Consider the following 18,492-nt stretch of genomic DNA (forward strand, 5'->3'; position numbering starts at 1 on the left):
CTGGGGTCTATGGTTCCAAAAATCACTTTATTTGTGGATATGCCACTAAGTTCTCAAAGACTCGACACTGGCAGTGTTTTGGCTTCTGTGCCTTTATCAAGAGTCTAAGAGACCATGTAAAAACAAAATATTACACGATTACAAACAATACATTAACAGCCTCTTTTACAAAGGCACGCTAGCGGCTGCGCTGCGCTAACGGCCCCGAAGCCCATAGAGATTTAAAGGGCTTTGGAGCTGTTGCCGCGTGGCTTTGTAAAAGAGGCCATAAATGTAAACCATGGTACGTAGACAATTAAAGTATACTTTCCAAAAGATGTAAATAAAAACGAGAAGCAATAAACCACACAATTGAGACCAATTAAAAACAATTAAAAGCATTTGGAAACAATTAAAAACAATTGAGTCAATTTAAGTCATTGAAAATGTCTATGATAAAGCATAAAATAGAACTGAAAATCAAATAGATAATATGATAAGAATTAAAACAAAGCTTTAGTAATTGCATAGATAGGACCAAAGGACATGTTAGCACTGCTCAGCACCAACCACATGAGCCAGCCCAGCTAACTCCTGTGGTCTGAATATTGGCCCCAGGATGCCATGTTTAACACACACACTATTGACATGGAATAAGTGGGCATGCCTAAATGTTGGCAAGCAATTGCCAACTCAGGCTTGATTGTGCTTGAATGTTCTGTTAGTGATTTTACATGCCTTTCTTATTTACAGATATCTTAATCACAACTGCATCACCAGCCTCACAGCAGGAATATTCAGAGACCTGCATAAGTTAAAATGGCTGTAAGTAGTAGATTTTGTCCCCTATAAGCAAAATGGGCAAAAATTCTCAGATTTACCTCTAGTGACATTTCAGTAATTAGAGCAGAAATTTGTCTAAATGCCTAGCCTTAAGCATCCAAAATCCTAAGTGTTGATTTCTTCTAAGCCATGAGCTGCTCTGTAATAAGGTTCAAGAAAAAATTAGAAAGCCAGAAACAAAGAATTACAGAAACGATCCTTTTTAAAAGCAATATGTCACCTGTTTGGAGAAAAATCATTGGTTCAAAGAGTTGGTTCTACAAAATCTCTTTGAAAGCAAAAGTTGCATTTGTACTAAATCTGAAGCAGGTTTGAAGACATTTTTATCTTATCTTAAATGGTTTTCTAGCCCACCAATACTGGGTTTTATTAAGTCGCGGTAGAGGTTTCTACCACAGCCTAGAGCGTTAAATGCTGCGATGCTGTTCCGAGCAGTATTAGAGCATGTGGCACACTGCGGTTTAGTAAAAGGAGCCCTAAATCCCATATTACAGTTTTCAAGCAGGTTATAACAAGAGTATATGGTCATAACTAAGAATGTATAATAATCCTTATAAAATTAATTAATTACAACATTCATACTAAATAGAAAAGGTTTCAATACATGGTAAACATTAACCCCTCCCCCCACTCCTTTTACTAAGCCAAAATAGAGATTTTTACTCGGCTAAATGCTCCAACACTACTCCAACACTACGCGGCTTAGTAAAAGAGGGCCTAAATTACTGGGTATTGCTCTGTATATAAAGGAAGACTATTCCATTTCCTTATAGCGATGAACAAAGAAGATCTATGTAATAGCTTTTTATTGCAAACTTCTTTTACCTCAGGAAATTGAAGAATTAGAATATTGCTTCACTGAGACACCCACATCCATTCAGCAGGAGAGATGCGCACTCCCTCCTGCCTGACACCCCACAACACATATGCCCTTCCCCCCCCGGAAATCAGCAGGAGGGATGCCCACTCACTCCTGCTGATGGCCCCCCAGCACGGATGCACCCACGAGATCAATAGAAGGGGTGCCCACTCCTTCCTGCCGCCAGCCCCGCCATCATGGACACTCCGCCAAGATTGGCAGGAGGGATGCCCACTCTCTCCTGCTGCCAGCCCCCCCGAACCCCCGATACCCCACCCCAAACCCCTTACACACCCAAAACCCCAACACCTCACCCTGGTACCCCTAACACCCCACCCCAACACACCTGATATCCCTCTCCTCCATATCTTTAGAAATAAGGCCAGGCGGAGGGATACTTACGCCCTCTGGCCGGCAGGCCCGCCTCTTCAAAATGGTGGGTCTTCCCCTTCTTAGTGCATCCTGGGATGCACTGGAGAGAAGCCTAAGGCCTGATTGGCTCATATCCTTAAGACTCCTCCCATGGGAATGGCCTTTGGAATCTGGTCCAATCGGAGTCTGGCCTATGGGAGGGGCCTTAGGGATGCACCAGGAAGGGGAAGGTCTGCCATTTTGAAGAGGCGGGCCTGTCAGCTGGAAGAAGTAGGCATCCCTCTAGCCGGCCTTACTTCTAAAAGTTCAGGGGTGGGGTGTGTCGAGAGTGTTGGGGTAGGTTGTTAGGGGTGCCAGGGTGGGATGTTGGGGTTTTGGGGGGTGTCAGGGTGGATGTTTGGGGTTTCAGTGCGTGTCGGGGATTCAGGGGGCAGGTGGCAGGAGGGAGTGAGAATCCCTCCTACTGATCTTGGAGGGGCATCCATATTGGGGGACCGACAGCATGAGGGAGTGGGTATCCCTCCTGCCACCCCCTTGCACTCTTCCCCTTCTTCCCTTCCTCTTCCACATAATTCTTCAAATCTTTGCCAGCAGCATCTCCTACCTGTTGCTTATGCCGGTCTCATCTCTCCTTCTGTTGTCACTTTTTAGTCCCACGACCAGGAAGTGACATCAGAAGAAGAGTTCAGGCTGACCTTAGCAGCAGATAGGAGATGCTGCTGGCTGTCAGCAAAGATTTGAAGTGGTTGTGGAGAGAGGAGCAGATTTGCTGGCAGCCTCACCAAGAAGGCACCTGAGACGGGTTTTCCCCTCACCCCTCTTCAATATGCTACTGCATATAGCTTCACAGTAGACAATGACACAGGGACAAATTTGTCCCCTTTCCTACAGGAACTCAATTTCCCCATCCTGTCCCCGCGAGTTTGTCACTGTCCCTGCCCCTGCCCCATTCCTGTAAGCTCTGCCTTAACCGCACAAGCCTCAAACACTTATGGTTTTAAAGTGTTTGAGGCATGTGCAGATGAGGACAGAGCTTGCAGGGATGGAGCAGGGACAGGAAAAGAACTCACGGGGACAGGGCGGGAAAATGAGTTCCTGTGGAGATTGGGGAAAAATTTGTCCCCGTGTCATTCTCTACTTCATAGCTTTGCATACAACTTCAAGTTTCAAGTTTTATTTTAATTTGATGAATCGCTTATTTAGTTTTACTAAGCAAAGTACTGTACAAAATTGGTAAAAGTATAAACATATATTTAAACATACAATTTAAAAGTTAAAATAATGGGTTAGACAAATAGACTTACAGACCGACTAAAACACAACGTAAGAGGGATCAGAACTACAATTCAGTGTCTTAAAATACAGTGGAGAACCATATATAGAAAGAATAATAGGGAGGGAAAGTGCAGTCAAAGAAGGAAACTAATATAAAATTTAAGCACAATTTAAAGATTAAAAGCATCTTTAAAAAGAAAACTTTCAAAATCACTTTTAAACGACTCAAGTCATTTTCCTCTCTTAAATGCTGAGGCATGGTATTCCAAACTGCGGTGCCATCACTGAAAACATATCATGTCGTCATGTCCCAATAACTTTCAAAGAGGGGACTACTATAAACTTTTGACTAGTAGACCGGTTCCTGGAATCATAGCCTTTATACAAAGATCCCTTTGCCTCCCTTACTTAAAATACAAGCTGGGTCTAGCTGCTCTCCTTCAGCCGTTGAATTCTCACAAAATTAGGGTTACAGCTTAGTGTGTTGCCTTTCTTTCATACTAAGTCAAATAGCTTCCTTAATTGCCTTGACTAGCAATAATATGTTTCTCCAAACTCCTGCACAATTCAAAAAAATGATGGAGGAACTGTTTAGCTCTCTCAGCCTTTTCAAACCTGGCTCTTGTGGGACCACACTGTAGGAAGCCAACAGGAACCATAGATTCCATTCCCTTGCAGAGTCTACTATCTCCCAACATCTACCCATAGGCACAACCTCCTTGCCTCTCGCACCCCTGTAGAGGAATCTCTTTCAATGCTTGCAGGCTGATTGGTGAAGTAGCAACTTTCAGAGTTCCCCTCTGCTATGAAAAAAGTTCCCACTCTCTTTCCTCCTGCCTCTTCTTGAGAGCTGAGAATTTTCTTTTTTCTTAATAGGTAGCAATGCTAGCATTTGCCTTCTTTATGAGGGTAAGACAAAGGGGAGTTTTCCTTCTAGGGCTTGTCTTTCCTCTTGTCTCACTATCTTCTTAAATGATCTGGGTTCCACAGGGATCTTCTTGCTCCTTTGTCTCTCCTCCTTTCTGTCCCAGGGAGCTGACCTTTTATGCCAGGCGCAATATATTATACGTATAATGTTAAATTTGAATTTCTTTGTGCATCACCTTGAGTTTTGGTTAGGTGAGTAATATTTCAGAATTTATAATGTGGTTTCCTTCAGCTTGATTATTCAGCTGTTTAGATCATGCTTAAAAGCACACATGTCATTTTGCAATTAGGGAAACTTCTGAAAATATTTCCCTTAGTGGGTATTAAATATTGATCATCTTGAAATATCTAAGATCATTAAACTCTACTATTAGTTGACTGAGCTTTCAAGCTCTCATCAACATAATGACATTTATGTAATATAATGCAATATATTATTTATAACACGCTTTTTCAATGTCATGTTTTGCTAGGATCCTTGATGAAAATCCCATAGCAAAAATCTCACAGCAGCTGTTTACTGGGCTACAGTCCTTGTCTTACTTGTAAGTACCACACCTGCATCTATTTACATCTATCTTACATACTGTAAACTTATTTATGGTTATTTGGGTCATTTTGGAAATTGGGGAGAATTAGGAATTATTTTGATCACTATCAATTTTGTTTATTAGTTCAGTCTTTGTTTATATCACTAATAGATTATTGCAATATCACTTTTTTGGATTGTCCTAAAATAATACTGCACAGATTGCAAACGTTGCAAAATACAGCCATTAGGCTAATACTTGGATTAAAAAGAAGTGACGGAATTACACCATATATGTTAAGGCTGCACTGGCTCCCTGTAGAAGCTAGGATTTAGTTCAAGTTCTTCTGTATGGTATTTAAAATATGTCAAATACGTCAATATGCCCCCATTGTTCTGGTATTCAGATCCTACATTATATGGACTGATACAGTATTCACCCTTTTGATTTCCGGAGGTAAGAGGGTTAAAATATACCAAAATGTTCACTTCCACTCTAACCTATCAAGCTGCCAAACTCTGGAGAACTTTGCCAGATCAGATTAGTTCAGTGATTATAAGAGCTTCAGAAAGGCCTTGAAAACTCATTTGTTAAAGGAATATGTTTTGAAAAAGTTGTACTGTATATACTCGAATATAAGATGATATTTTGGGGCCAAAAAATGACCTAGAAAACGGGGGTCTCATCTTATATTTGGGTCAGTGCCCACAGCCCCCCTCCCAGACTTGTTGCAGACCTCCGCTGACCTGCCATATAACTTGGTGGGCCAAGACAGGAGGGATTCTGAAATCTCTCATGCAAACTAAATAGCTGGTATAAATATGTGTCGAAATTCCTAGTGGAGAAATTTTCAAAGGGAATTTATAATTTGAAAACTGATGTCAAGTTCATATACTGGTTGCAAAGTTACCCTCATGGAGGTAGTAACAGTGCAGATAAAACATAGAAACATAGAAAAAAGCGGCAGGAAAGGGCTATAGCCCACCAAGTCTGCCCATTCCAAGTATCCCCCCCCCCTGAATTTACTCCCTTAAAGATCCCACGTGAGTATCCCATTTTCTCTTAAAATCCGTCACGCTGCTGTTCTTTATCACCTGGAGTGGGAGTCTGTTCCAATGATCCACCACTCTTTCGGTGAAGAAGTACTTCCTGGAGTCGCCATGAAACTTCCCTCCCCTGATTTTCAGCGGATGCCCTCTGGTGGTCGAAGGTCCCATGAGCCAGAAGATATCATCTTCTGACTCGATGCGTCCCTTGATGTACTTATACGTTTCAATCATATCTCCCCGTTCTCTTCTTTCCTCAAGTGAGTACAGCCGCAATTTCTTTAGTCTTTCTTCATACGTGAGATCCTTGAGCCCCATGACCATCCTGGTGGCCGTTCGCTGAACCGACTCGATCCTCAGCACGTCCTTTCGGTAGTGTGGTCTCCAAAACTGAACACAGTACTCTAAGTGAGGCCTCACCATGGCTCTGTACAACGGCATCATAACTTCAGGTCTCCTGCTGACGAAACCTCTGCGGATACACCCCATCATTTGTCTTGCCCTGGAGGAAGCCTTCTCCACTTGATTGGCAACCTTCATGTCCTCGCTAATGATCACTCCTAGATCGCGTTCCGCCGTGGTCCTAACCAAGGTCTCACCATTTAGTACATAAGTTCTACGTGGGTTTCTCTTACCCAGGTGTATTATCTTGCATTTTTTAGCATTGAAGCCTAGCTGCCAAGTAGTTGACCATTGTTCCAGCAGCAGTAGGTCATGTGTCATATTATCAGGTAATAAGCATCTGCCTACTATGTTGCAAAGTTTGGCGGCGTCGGCGAACAGTGATACCCTTCCTCTAAGTCCTTGCGTCATATCTCTTATGAATAAGTTGAATAGAATCGGGCCCAGGACTGAGCCCTGCGGCACTCCACTGATCACGTCCGATGCTTCGGATGGGGTACCGTTCACCACCACCTTCTGAAGTCTACCGCTCAGCCAATCCCCAACCCATGTAGTTAGAGTGTCTCCTAATCCTATCGATTTCAGCTTGTTCAGTAATCTTCGATGAGGGACGCTATCAAATGCTTTACTGAAGTCCAAATATACCACGTCCAGTGACTCTCCGGCATCCAGTTGTCTAGTAACCCAGTCAAAAAAGCTAATCAGATTAGATTGGCAGGATCTACCCTGGGTGAACCGGTGTTGGTGTGGATCACGCAGTTTTTCTTCGTCTAGGATTGTGTCAATATTCTGTTTGATCAGTGTTTCCATGAGTTTACACACTATAGACGTGAGATTCACTGGTCTGTAGTTTGCTGTCTCTGTCCTGCAGCCCTTTTTGTGGAGTGGGATTACGTTGGCGGTTTTCCAGTCCAAGGGGACCCCTTCCTGTGCTTAGGGAAAGATTGAAAAGAACAGATAATGGTTCTGCCAGGACTTCCCTTAACTCCCTGAGCATTCTGGGGTGTAGGTTATCTGGTCCCATAGCTTTGTTTACTTTGAGTCTTGATAGTTCGTCGTAGACGCTACTGGGCGTAAATTCGAAATCTTGAAACGGGTCTTTCCGGTTATCTCCCGTCTGCAGCTGTGGACCAGCTCCCGGCGCTTCGCGGGTGAACACTGAACAGAAGTATTGGTTTAGTAGTTCTGCCTTCTCAGAGTCTGATTCCGCAAAGTTACCGTCCGATTGCTTCAGGCGTACTATCCCATCTTTGTTTCTTTTCCTGGTGAAAGATAAGGTATTGCTGGGGTTGGATTGAGAGTGGGAATTAATGCGCTCATTGACCAAAGTTGAAGACTCACAACTGGACAGACCAGATGGGCAGGGCAGGATTAACCAATAGGCCAAGTAGACACGTGCCTAGGGCCCGAAATGGTCAGGGGGGTCCGATGAAGGAAGGCATCAACATTGTTTTTTCCAAACAGTGATGGGCCCCTCCAGCATTGATCGTCAACGTGGCCCCCCCACCCTGATCGGCAATGTGGGCCCAACCCCGATCAGCAACGCAGACCCCCATTGACGGAAAGTAAGATAAGCAAGCAACGAGGGTAAGAAAGGCAACAGGAACTGTAATTGTGCAAGCAGTGCTGCTTGCCCAAAGCTTTCCTCTGACGCTGCTTCCTGTTTCCACCTGGGTGCATGGTGGGGTGGGGCGGGGCAAGGGGCCCAGTGTACTTTTGTGCCTAGGGGCCCTCAACAAATTAATCCTGCCCTGCAGATAGGCTAAGTGTTTTTTTACTGCCATTATATACCACTTACTTAAATTAATTCTGTTATCAATTAATGTATATCACAACTGTCTGTGCAAGAGTTGCTACAAAATAATGTCAAAACAATGCCTAAAAAAGATGCCTTTATTCTCAAAATCAGTCCCAATATCCGGATCCTGAATAAAAGTAGTGCTAAATGTTTTAAGTTGTCCTAAAAAGCCTCAGCCCCACCACTCCGCCGCTAAAGTATGTCTTGATAGCGGGAAGAATTATGTGGTATTCATCACCGGCTTTCCACTATTATGTTTACTACTTTATTTTATTATTGTTTAAATGTATTTTTTATTTATATCCATAAAACTATGTTATCAACATTTCAAGTTTTTAGCCACTTATCTTTAAAGCTGACATGACTCGGGAGAGACGACCCGACATGTTTCGCACTCACGTGCTTTATCAAGGGTCTCCCGTAGCCTTCCCTGTCATCCGACTCAATATGAATTATAAGAGTAAGCCCCATTATAGGAGTATTAGGTTCAAACCCTACAGTGCTCCTTGTGACTGCAGGCAAGTCATTCAATCCTCCATAGCCCCAGGTACGTTAGATAGATTGTAAGCCCACCAGGACAGATAGGGAAAATGCTTGAGTACCTGATTGTAAACTGTTTAGATAACTTTGATAGGCAGTATATAAATACCTAATAAAATAAAACAAAATATTAAGCTTGGCCTATATAGGACATTCTTGCGTACCTCCATGTTTTTCAGAATCAAGAACGACACTGCTAACAATAAACTGCCTCCATCTTTTGCCTACGAACCTATGAGTTACAAACCCACTATCACTTGTTTACCTCTGCCATACCAACTAACTCTCACCAGCAGCAAATGCCAGTCACTAGCATCAATAATATTCTTTTTAAAATGTATTAAAAGCTACTCGTCATACTGCAGCCACTATGACTAACTCTTATCTTTAAAAGTTATGGAGTACACATTTCTGGTTTTCCAAAATGATCTAAGGCAACTCACTGAGTTTTCCTTTCTGGTGTCCAATGTTTTAAAGGTCTGTGGTGAAAAACTCACTGGAAGCGCTTCCCAGAAACATATGTGCCCAGATACCTCATATTAGCTGGATGTAAGTAGAATCTGTAAACCTATGTTTGCCATAATTTATAATGCTACACTAGTTTAAAACTTTATTCACATATTAAACATGGCCCTTACTACTACTACTACTGTTTATTATTTCTATAGTGCTGAAAAGATATACGCAGCACTGTACATTTTAACATACAATAGACAGTCCCTGCTCAGAAGAGCTTACAATCTAATTTAGACAGGACATTACAGGGTTGGGGAGATTATGGTAAAGGAATGATACAGTGGGTATAGGTATCTGACAGCAGTGAGTGGGAGTTAAGAGTTGAAAGCAGTTTCAAAAAAGTGGACCTTTAGCTTGGATTTGAACTCTGCCAGGGATGGGGCACGACGTATTGATTCAGGCAGCCTGTTCCAGGCATATGGTGCTACAAGAAAGAAGGGAAGGAGTCTGGAGTTGGCAATGGAAGAGAAGGGTGCAGATAAGAGGGGCTTGCCCGATGAGTGGAGATCACGGGGGGGGGGGGAGGGGAGCATAGGGAGAGATAAGTGAGGAGAGATATCGGGAGGCTTCAGAGCGAATGCACATGTAAGTCAGCAAGAGGAGTTTAAACTGTATTCAGAAATGGACGGGGGGGCCAATGAAGTGACTTGAGGAGAAGAGTAACATGAGAATAGCGGCTCTCACGGAATATGAGTCATGCAGCAGAATTTTGAAAGGATTGAAGAGGTGAGAGACAGGTGCACGGGAGGCTCAAGAGAAGTATGTTGCAGTAGTCTAAGCATGAGGTGATGAGAGCCTGGACAAGGGTTTTGGTAGTGTGTTCAGAGAGAAGAGGATGGATTTGGTAATATTATAGAGGAGGAAGCGACAGGATTTGGCGGTTTGTTGGGATCTGAGCAGAGCAGGAGAGAGAGGAGTCAAAAATCACCCCAAGGTTGCGAGCCGATGAGACAGGGAGGAGGATATTATTCACAGAAATAGAGAACGGCTAGAGGGGGGAGGTGAGTTTAGGCAGAAAGATAAGGAGTTCAGTTATAGCCATATTCAGTTTGAGATGTTGGAGACATCCAAGCGGCAATGTCAGACAAGCAGGCTGAAATTCGGGCCTGAACTCCTATAGAGATATCCGGTGTGGAGGGGTAGATCTGGGAGATGTCAGTATAGAGATAATATTGAAAACCATGAGAGGAGATCAGTGCACCAAGAGAGCGGGTATATATGGAAAAGAGGAGAGAGCCTAGGACAGAGCCTTGTGGTATGACAATAGACAGTGGGATGTTGGCGGAGGAGGATCCACCATAATATATGCTGAAGATATGACGAGAGAGACAGGAAGAAAACCAGGAGAGAGCAGAGCCCTGGAATCCCAGCGAGGACAACGTGTCGAGAAGGAGGCAGTGATCAACAATGTCGAAGGCAGCAGACAGATCGAGAAGAATGAGGAGAGAATAGAATCCATTGGATTTGGCCCTTATGTTCTATGTCCTTTCCTTCCACCTTGCTCTTCCCCGTTTTAGCTCACTAAGGCCCTCTTTTACATAGCCGTAGTAGAGGTTTCTACAGTGGCCCAGAGTGCTAAATGCTCCGACGCTGCTCTGACCCTCATAGGAATTTTATGAGCATTTAGCGCTCTGGGTCGATATAGAAACCTCTACTGCGGCTTAGTAAAAGGAGGAATACGATAACAACACATGCCCAGGGACTATGATGCTCTTTTTAAATGGATGAGCCTTCCACAGCTTTGTTCAACACGGGATAAAAAGATCACAGAACGGCAATATATGGGGGGGGGGGGGGAGGAGGGAGATGGTAGTACTGTTTGATATTGTAAAACTTGATGATACATTTTCGATTATTTATTCTGCTGGCTTCCTGTTTGGAGCTACATGTCAGATGTTGGTATATATTCCTACTTGTTGGATTTTTCATTAATAAAAATTGTTTGAACTAAAAAAAAAAAAAAAGATCATAGAAGCTGCATACAATCCACTCTGCTGCCAAGGGATCCTTGCTTATTTCTGAACTCTCTAGTGACTAGTGAAGCAGTTGCTCATTATTCTACCTATGGACGATGTTGTTATAGGCATGTTCAACAGCTGCCTCTTGCTTCTGTCTCCTCCTCACCTTTCCTTAGTCTTCCTCAGATCACCCCTAGAATAGCCTGAGTAAACATATTCAGTCCTATTTAACCAGCCAGGAATAGCTCCAGGCCGGTTAAATATCATTTGGCTAGCTAACTGGTAATATTCAACAAGAGATAGCCAGCTATCTCCAATGAATACTCATGGTTAGCAGTTAGCCGCCCATGTCAGATGGCTAGCCAATGAACACTCAAGTGCTGGCTGGCTATTAACTTAACTGGCCTGCACGGAATATTGACATGGAGGGGCATAATCGAAAGGGACGTCTAAGTCTGTTTATGTCCATCTCGCAAGTCATCTAAAGTTAAAAAGAGCCTAAGACACATTTTCGAAAGAGATGTCCAACTTTTTTTTACTTTTGAAAATCGTCTAATTATACGTCCTGCCGATCTGATCATCCAAGCCGCTAAATCGTCCATCTTTATACCACATTTCCATCCAACTTTCCATCCAAGTCCAAAACGCCTAGAACAAGCCCTGTTGGACGTGGGAGGGGTCTGCAAAGTGATGGATTGAACACCCAGACATGCCACCTAAATAGTGGGGTACCTTACAGGGCACTGCTGTGAACTTCACAAAAAGGGTGCCATGGCTTCTCCTCCCTACAGCTCCCTTATAGGTGATGGTGAGCCCCCCAAACCACCTCCAGAATCCCCTAGACCCACTTATCTACCACCCCAAAAGCCCTTATGGCTGCAGGAGCCACTTATATGCCATTAAAAACGGGTTTTGGGCGTGTATAGGGCAGTGCACATGTTTCAGTATCAATGCAGTGATTACAGGGGCTTATGGGCATGGGTCCTCCTCTCTATGGGTCCCTAACCCACCCCCAAGATGACTTAAGCTGCCTCTGGGCTGGACGACTAGGCTTTCCTATGCCAGGCGGCCAGGTGATGGTGGTCTGGAGGCTGAAATTTAAAATTGTGAATAAAATTTTTATGGGGGTTGGGGGGGTTGGTGATCACTGGGGTAGTGTGTGGGGGTCTGTGTTATGTGTTTGCATTGCTTATCTGGTGATTTTAGGTGGGTTTTTGTGACTTAGACCATGTTTTACATGGTCTAAGTCACAATGTCCAAGTTCCGTCGATCCTGGGTTGTATAACTTTTGGTTATACATGCTGTACGACTAAGTGTAAGCCAGCCCACGTCCCGCCCAACTCCCGCTCTCGACACACCTCCTGAAACGCCCCGTTTAGCTTTGGTGTTGAGCGGCACTATCAAGGCCTAGGTCGTTTAGAAATACGTCCAAAACCCGTTTTTATTTTCGGCGCTTGGACGTTTTTGAGAAATGTTCATCCAAGTGCTGACTTAGGCCGGTTTTTGGATGGTTTTCTCTTTCGATTATGAGCCCCTTAGTTTATAGCAGTGTTTCTCAACCTTTTCAAGCCAAGTACTCCCTAAGCCTAACAAACACCAACCGAATACCCCCAGCCAAATTCCATCCCTGACCCGCCCAAACTCCGCCCCATAATAATAATACTAATTGTAATGTAATTTCTTCCATCCATTTTTCATATACATACAATATAATCTTATTAATACATAATGGTAACCACAAAATTTAAAAAAAAAAAACAAAGCACACTGTACGCAGAGAAAATGTTAATTATCATTTACGAGTTTTGGGGTTTTTTCAAAGATGTCAAGACAGATGACTTTTAAAAATATGCAATGTCACCTCAGTAACAACTATAGAAAAATAGACAAATATAGTGTAAAATATAGACAGCAGATACAAATTCTCAAAACTGACACATTTTGATCACTAAATTGAAAATAAAATCATTTTTCCTACCTTTGTGGTCTCCTTCCTATGTCCCCCTCAATGCCTTCCAGCCTTTGTCCTCTTCCTTCCCCCTCCCCCCCCCCCCCTTGTCTGGTGATTTCTTTCTTTCTTTCCTTCCTCAGGCCCAACAATTGTCCCTTCCTCCCTCCTTCCCTCCCTCCTTCCTATGTTCCCCTCACTGCCTTCCAGCCTTTGTCCTCTCCCCTCCACCCCTCCACTCCCAATCTTTTCATATTGTTTGGCTACCCACTGCACCCAGCCTCCTTCCCTCCATACCCAGTCAGGCTCTACACCCAGCCCCCTTCCTGCCAGGCAGTGCACCCAGCCCCTTCCCTCCCAGGCTTGCCACCCTATCCTCCCTGCCTTGCTTTCCACTCTCCTGCCCCGCTGCTAAAATGGTTGACTCAAATATGTCAGGAGGCTTAATATTCAAGTGCCCTGCCAGGATCTGCACCCAGTGTCCCCTCCCCTGCCAGATTCTGCACTCAGCCCCCTACCAAGTTCCTATGAGTGTTTGGAGCAGCGCAGAACATTCAGTGCACCAGCCTTCGCTAAAAACCACAATCACAGTTTTGTAAAAGGGGGAGGGGAGCTAGTGTTATTATGCAATAAAATATCTTTGTTTTTGTTTAGGGATTTTGCAAGCAATCATATAAAGTTGTTGACTAGTTCTACTTTCCTGACATGCGATAAACTCAAAGTATTGTAAGTATATTTGTAGAATATTTGAAAATCTAAAGAAATTGTTTAAATTACATCAAATGTATTATATTATATTATGTTATATTCATTGTGGTAATACTGAAAACCCTACTAGAGAGAGTTGAGAATTACTGACCCATAGGAAAATCCTAAGACTCTATCCAGTAATTAATGTGGATCTATAAAGACCAAACTGCAAAACATCTTTAACAGTCTCCCTTATGTTTCCATCTCTAAGGTAGTATCAAATCTGCACAACCATGCTAGAGTTTGCCTTCCTTCTTTCCCTTATGCCTCTAACTATTGGGTACAATACTGACCAACACCAATAAATCCACTCTAATAATATTAGTCTTCAGACCCTCAGAAATGCCACCATCCACTCCAATATAGTTTCATAGTGGCTAGATTTACACATTAGATCCTCATCGGGTCACTTGTATTGAAACTATTATGAAATAGAACTGTGCTCGGGATACACTTAACCAACCAATAGTTTAATTGTAAAGCTAATACTTAGCTGAGGTGATGCATTCAAAGGGATCTATATACCAACATGTTTCACCCTGGACGGGTTTCATCAGGGCTCCGATCGCTCTAAGTCTAAATTGGTTACCCACAACGCGACCACTCCTAATTTTAAAATTAAACTATTGATTAAGTGTATCCCGAGCACAGTTCTATTTCATAATAGTTTCAATACAAGTGACCCGGTGAGTATCTAATGTGTAAATCCAGCCACTATGAAACTATATTGTAGTGAGTGGATGGTGGCATTTCTGAGGGTCTGAAGACTAATATTATTAGAGTGGATTTATTGGTGTTGGTCAGTATTAGACCATCATCTTTGTGTGATAAACTGACATCTATCCTCTCGAAAACATATATACTTTGAGAATTCCTGTATCAAATTATCTAACTATTGGGTGTTATTTCCCCTGCATTTCTCCTGGTATGTCATCCACCTAAGGCCTTTGTGCTGACACATAATAAATTGACAATCATAAATGAATATTTAAATGCTATACATCTAAAAATTTCTTAAAGCAGTTTTCTAAGCTGAAGATTAGATGTAGAATTTAATTTAAAAAAGCATGAATTTCTGATTCCCAACTTGCTGCTTGGTAAGAAAGCCATCAACCCTGAAATTTCTTAAACGTTCATTCTCTACTGGGGAAAAAACAAAAATGCCAGATTTTATGAAGAGCGAAGAGAATTGTTAAATACAAAGTGATCAAGTAAATAACCATGTAGCAAACATAATACGTGCCTCCACAGGTAACCAATGCAATGCATGAAAGTAGGGTGTAATATGATCCTTACAATCCCCCTCAACGTGTTGTATTTCCTCCTTCTTCTCCATGAGATGTCCAGCATCTCTCTGCTTCCCTAGTCTAAGGCCACTGTGGCGCAGTGGTTGAAGCTACAGCCTCAGCACCCTGGGGTTGTGGGTTCAAACTCCACGCTGCTCCTTGTGACCCTAGGCAAGTCACTTAATCCTCCATAGCCTCAGGTACGTTAGATAGATTGTGAGCCCACCGGGACAGAGAGGGAAAATGCTTGAGTACCTGATTGTAAAAACCGCTTAGATAACCTTGATAGGCGGTATATAAAATCCTAATAAAACTTAAACTAATAAAAACTAAAACTTCCTTCCTCTATCCCCTCCAGTGTGGACTATTTAAAGAAGCCTTATTGTGGTCCATGGCGGACCTTCAGTATTAATGTGGCCAGTTATAAAAAATACCCTCAATAAGAACGTAAGAATAGCCTTACTGGGTCAGACCAGTGGCTGTAGGATGTTTTTTTCTCAGTTTATCCAGCTCTAGATTGTATGTTTCTACAGGCGGGATTCTCTCTGAAGTTTTGTTTTCTTTATACTTTGGTGGGTTTTCCCTGGATATTTAAAGGAAGAGGGAATCTTTCTGGATATCATTTTAGGGTCGTAGCCTTACTGTTTGAAGAATTCAGTCAGGAATTTGAGGTGTTTATCTCTGTCAGAGCATACACAGTGTATCATGTGGCTTGGTTATGAATAATAGATTGGAAGGGTGGGTGCTGGAATTGTGAAGGGTAGCTGCATGCATCATATGGTTTCTTCTGCCATGAACAGGTTGATCTGGTGCCCACAGCGGTGCCTATTATTTGTAGATAAATGTTATCTTTGAAGTTGAAATATAAGAACATTAGAATAGCTTTACTGAGTCAGACTAATAGTCCATCAAGCCCAGTAGCCCGTTCTCACGGTGACCAATCCAGGTCCCTAGTACATGACCAAAACCCAAGGAGTAGCAATATTCCATGCTACCGATCCAGGGCAAGCAGTGACTTCCCCCATGTCTTTCTCAATAACAGACTATGGACTTTTCCTCCAGGAAATTGTCCAAACCTTTCTTAAAACCAGCTATGCTATCCGCTCTTACCACAACCTCTGGTAACGCGTATAACTATTCTCTGAGTGAAAAAATGTTTCCTCCTATTTCCCTATAACTTCATCAAGTGTCCCATAGTCTTTGCAATTTTTGAAAGAGTGAAAAATCGATCCACTTGTATCCGTTCTGCTCCACTCAGGATTTTATAGACTTCAATCATATGTCCCCTCAGCCATCATTTTTCCAAGCTGAAGAGCCCTAATCTTTTTAGTCTTTTCTCATACAAGAGGAGTTCCATCCCCTTTATCATCTTGTTTGCTCTTCTTTGAACCTTTTCTAGCACTACTATATCTTTCTTGAGATAAGGAGACCAGAATTGAACGCAATACTCCAGATGAGATCGTACCATGGAGTGATACAGGAGCATTATAATATTCTTAGTCTTGTTAACCATCCCTTTTTTAATAATTCTTAGCATCCTGTTTACTTTTTTGGCCGCCGCCACATATTGGATGGAAGGTTTGATCGTATTATCCACGATGACACCCAGATCCTTTTCTTGGGCACAAACCCCCAAGGTAGGCCCTAGCATCTGGTAACTGTTATTCAGGTTATTATTCCCAATGTGCATCACTTTGCATTTGTCCACATTAAATTTCATCTGACACTTGTACGCCCAGTCTTCCAATTTCCTAAGATCTGCCTCCAATTTTTTCACAATCCACATGCATTTTAACAACTTTGAACAGTTTAATGTCATCTGCAAATTTAATCACCTCACTCGTCATTCTAATTTCCAGATCATTTATTAATAAGTTAAGTAGCACCGGTCCCAGTACAAACCCCTGCAGCACTTCACTGTTTAACTCTCCTCCATTGAGAAAAATAACCATTTAACTCTACGTTTTCTATCCGATAACCAATTCCTAATCCACAACTGAACTTTGCAACCTATCCCATGATTCTTTAATTTTCTCAGGAGCCTCTCATGTGGAACTTTATCAACAGCTTTCTGAAAATCTAGATACGCTACATCAATCAGCTCACCTTTATCCACATGTTTATTCACACCTTCAAAGAAGTCAAGCAAATTGGTGAGGCAAGCTCTTCCTCGGCTGAACCCATGCTGACTCCATCTCATGAAATCATGTTTGTCTATGTGTTCCACAATTTTATTTTTTATAATTGTTTCCACCATTTTGCCCGGCACTGAAGTGAGGCTTACCGGTCTGTAATTTCCCAGATCTCCCCTGGACTCTTTTTTAAAAATCGGCATAGCATTGGCTACCCTCCAATCTTCAGGTACTACAGACAATTTTAGTGACAGGTTACAGATCACTAACAGCAGGTCAGCAATTTCATGTTTGAGTTCTTTTAGTACCCTTGGATGTTTACCATCCGGTCCAGGTGATTTACTACTTTTTAACTTGTTGATTTGGCTTAGTAGTTCCAGATTTGCCATGATTTCTTTCAGTTCCTCCGCATCATCACCCTTGAAAACTTAATATGCACTACTACAATTTTAAGACCCTATTTACTAAACATTCATGCGTGTAATTGAGAGAGAGCATGCACCAGCTACCATCTCACCTACAGGAATAACATGGGCATGGCAGCAGTTTGCTAATATTAACACTTTTAGCACAGGCTAATGCTTAGTATGTAAAAATGGTTGTTAATTGAGGAAGTGGGTCCTTCAGAATATTGTGTTTTTTGGTGCTTGATCCTAAAGATGTTTTGTAGATAAATTGTTCAGCTATTATTACCAGTTTCAATCAAAGGTAATAATATCAGTTACTATCAGGGGTCATGCCATGAAGTTACATAGTAATACTTTTAAAACAAATATGAGAACATGTTTGTTCACTCAACAAATAAGTTCTGGAACTTGTTGGCAGAAGATGTAGCAGGTTTTAAAAAATGGTTTGGACAAGTTCATGGATAAGTCCATAAAATGCTATTACGGGTGACTCTGAGGCCTAGATTCACTTCAAAAAGGGTAAAATTTATTTTGGGATTTGTCAGTTCAAATATTAGACTAATCTAGTTCCAGTTCCTCTTAACTGCTGGCTCTGGAAATCTGGATTAATGTAAGCAAAACTTTTGGAATTTTTGAACTTTATTGCTGTGCCAATTTAAGAATTTGTGCTAAACTCTAAGATTTAAAATATATTTTGTTATATTTTCATAGGTGCATTCGTGATAATCAGATTGGAATAGTGCCAAAGAAAACATTTTCACCACTGAGAAGGCTAACGGACTTGTAAGGAATTTATTATTTTGTATTCCTATGTTAATATATTTTCTCTCAAGTTCCAAGTTTACAAGTTTTAATTCTGCATTTTTTTCTGTTATTTCTAGATTTAAACTATGTTGATTTAGTAAACTGCTTCTTTTTTTTTCT

The 18,492-nt window shown here is 42.1% G+C and overlaps 1 protein-coding gene across 1 annotated transcript in view; it reads left to right on the forward strand.

Moving 5' to 3' along the window:
- Nucleotides 1-18,492, forward strand: part of RXFP2 (relaxin family peptide receptor 2) — a 79,900-nt gene that overhangs the window by 30,061 nt on the left and 31,347 nt on the right. Inside the window, exons 7-11 of the mRNA XM_033948641.1 lie at nt 733-804; nt 4,729-4,800; nt 9,049-9,120; nt 13,648-13,719; nt 18,280-18,351. Coding sequence (XP_033804532.1) covers nt 733-804; nt 4,729-4,800; nt 9,049-9,120; nt 13,648-13,719; nt 18,280-18,351 — 360 coding nt within the window. The remainder of the gene's footprint in view (nt 1-732; nt 805-4,728; nt 4,801-9,048; nt 9,121-13,647; nt 13,720-18,279; nt 18,352-18,492) is intronic.

This window comes from Geotrypetes seraphini, chromosome 6 (genome assembly GCF_902459505.1).
Source record: "Geotrypetes seraphini chromosome 6, aGeoSer1.1, whole genome shotgun sequence".
Lineage (NCBI taxonomy): Eukaryota > Metazoa > Chordata > Amphibia > Gymnophiona > Dermophiidae > Geotrypetes > Geotrypetes seraphini.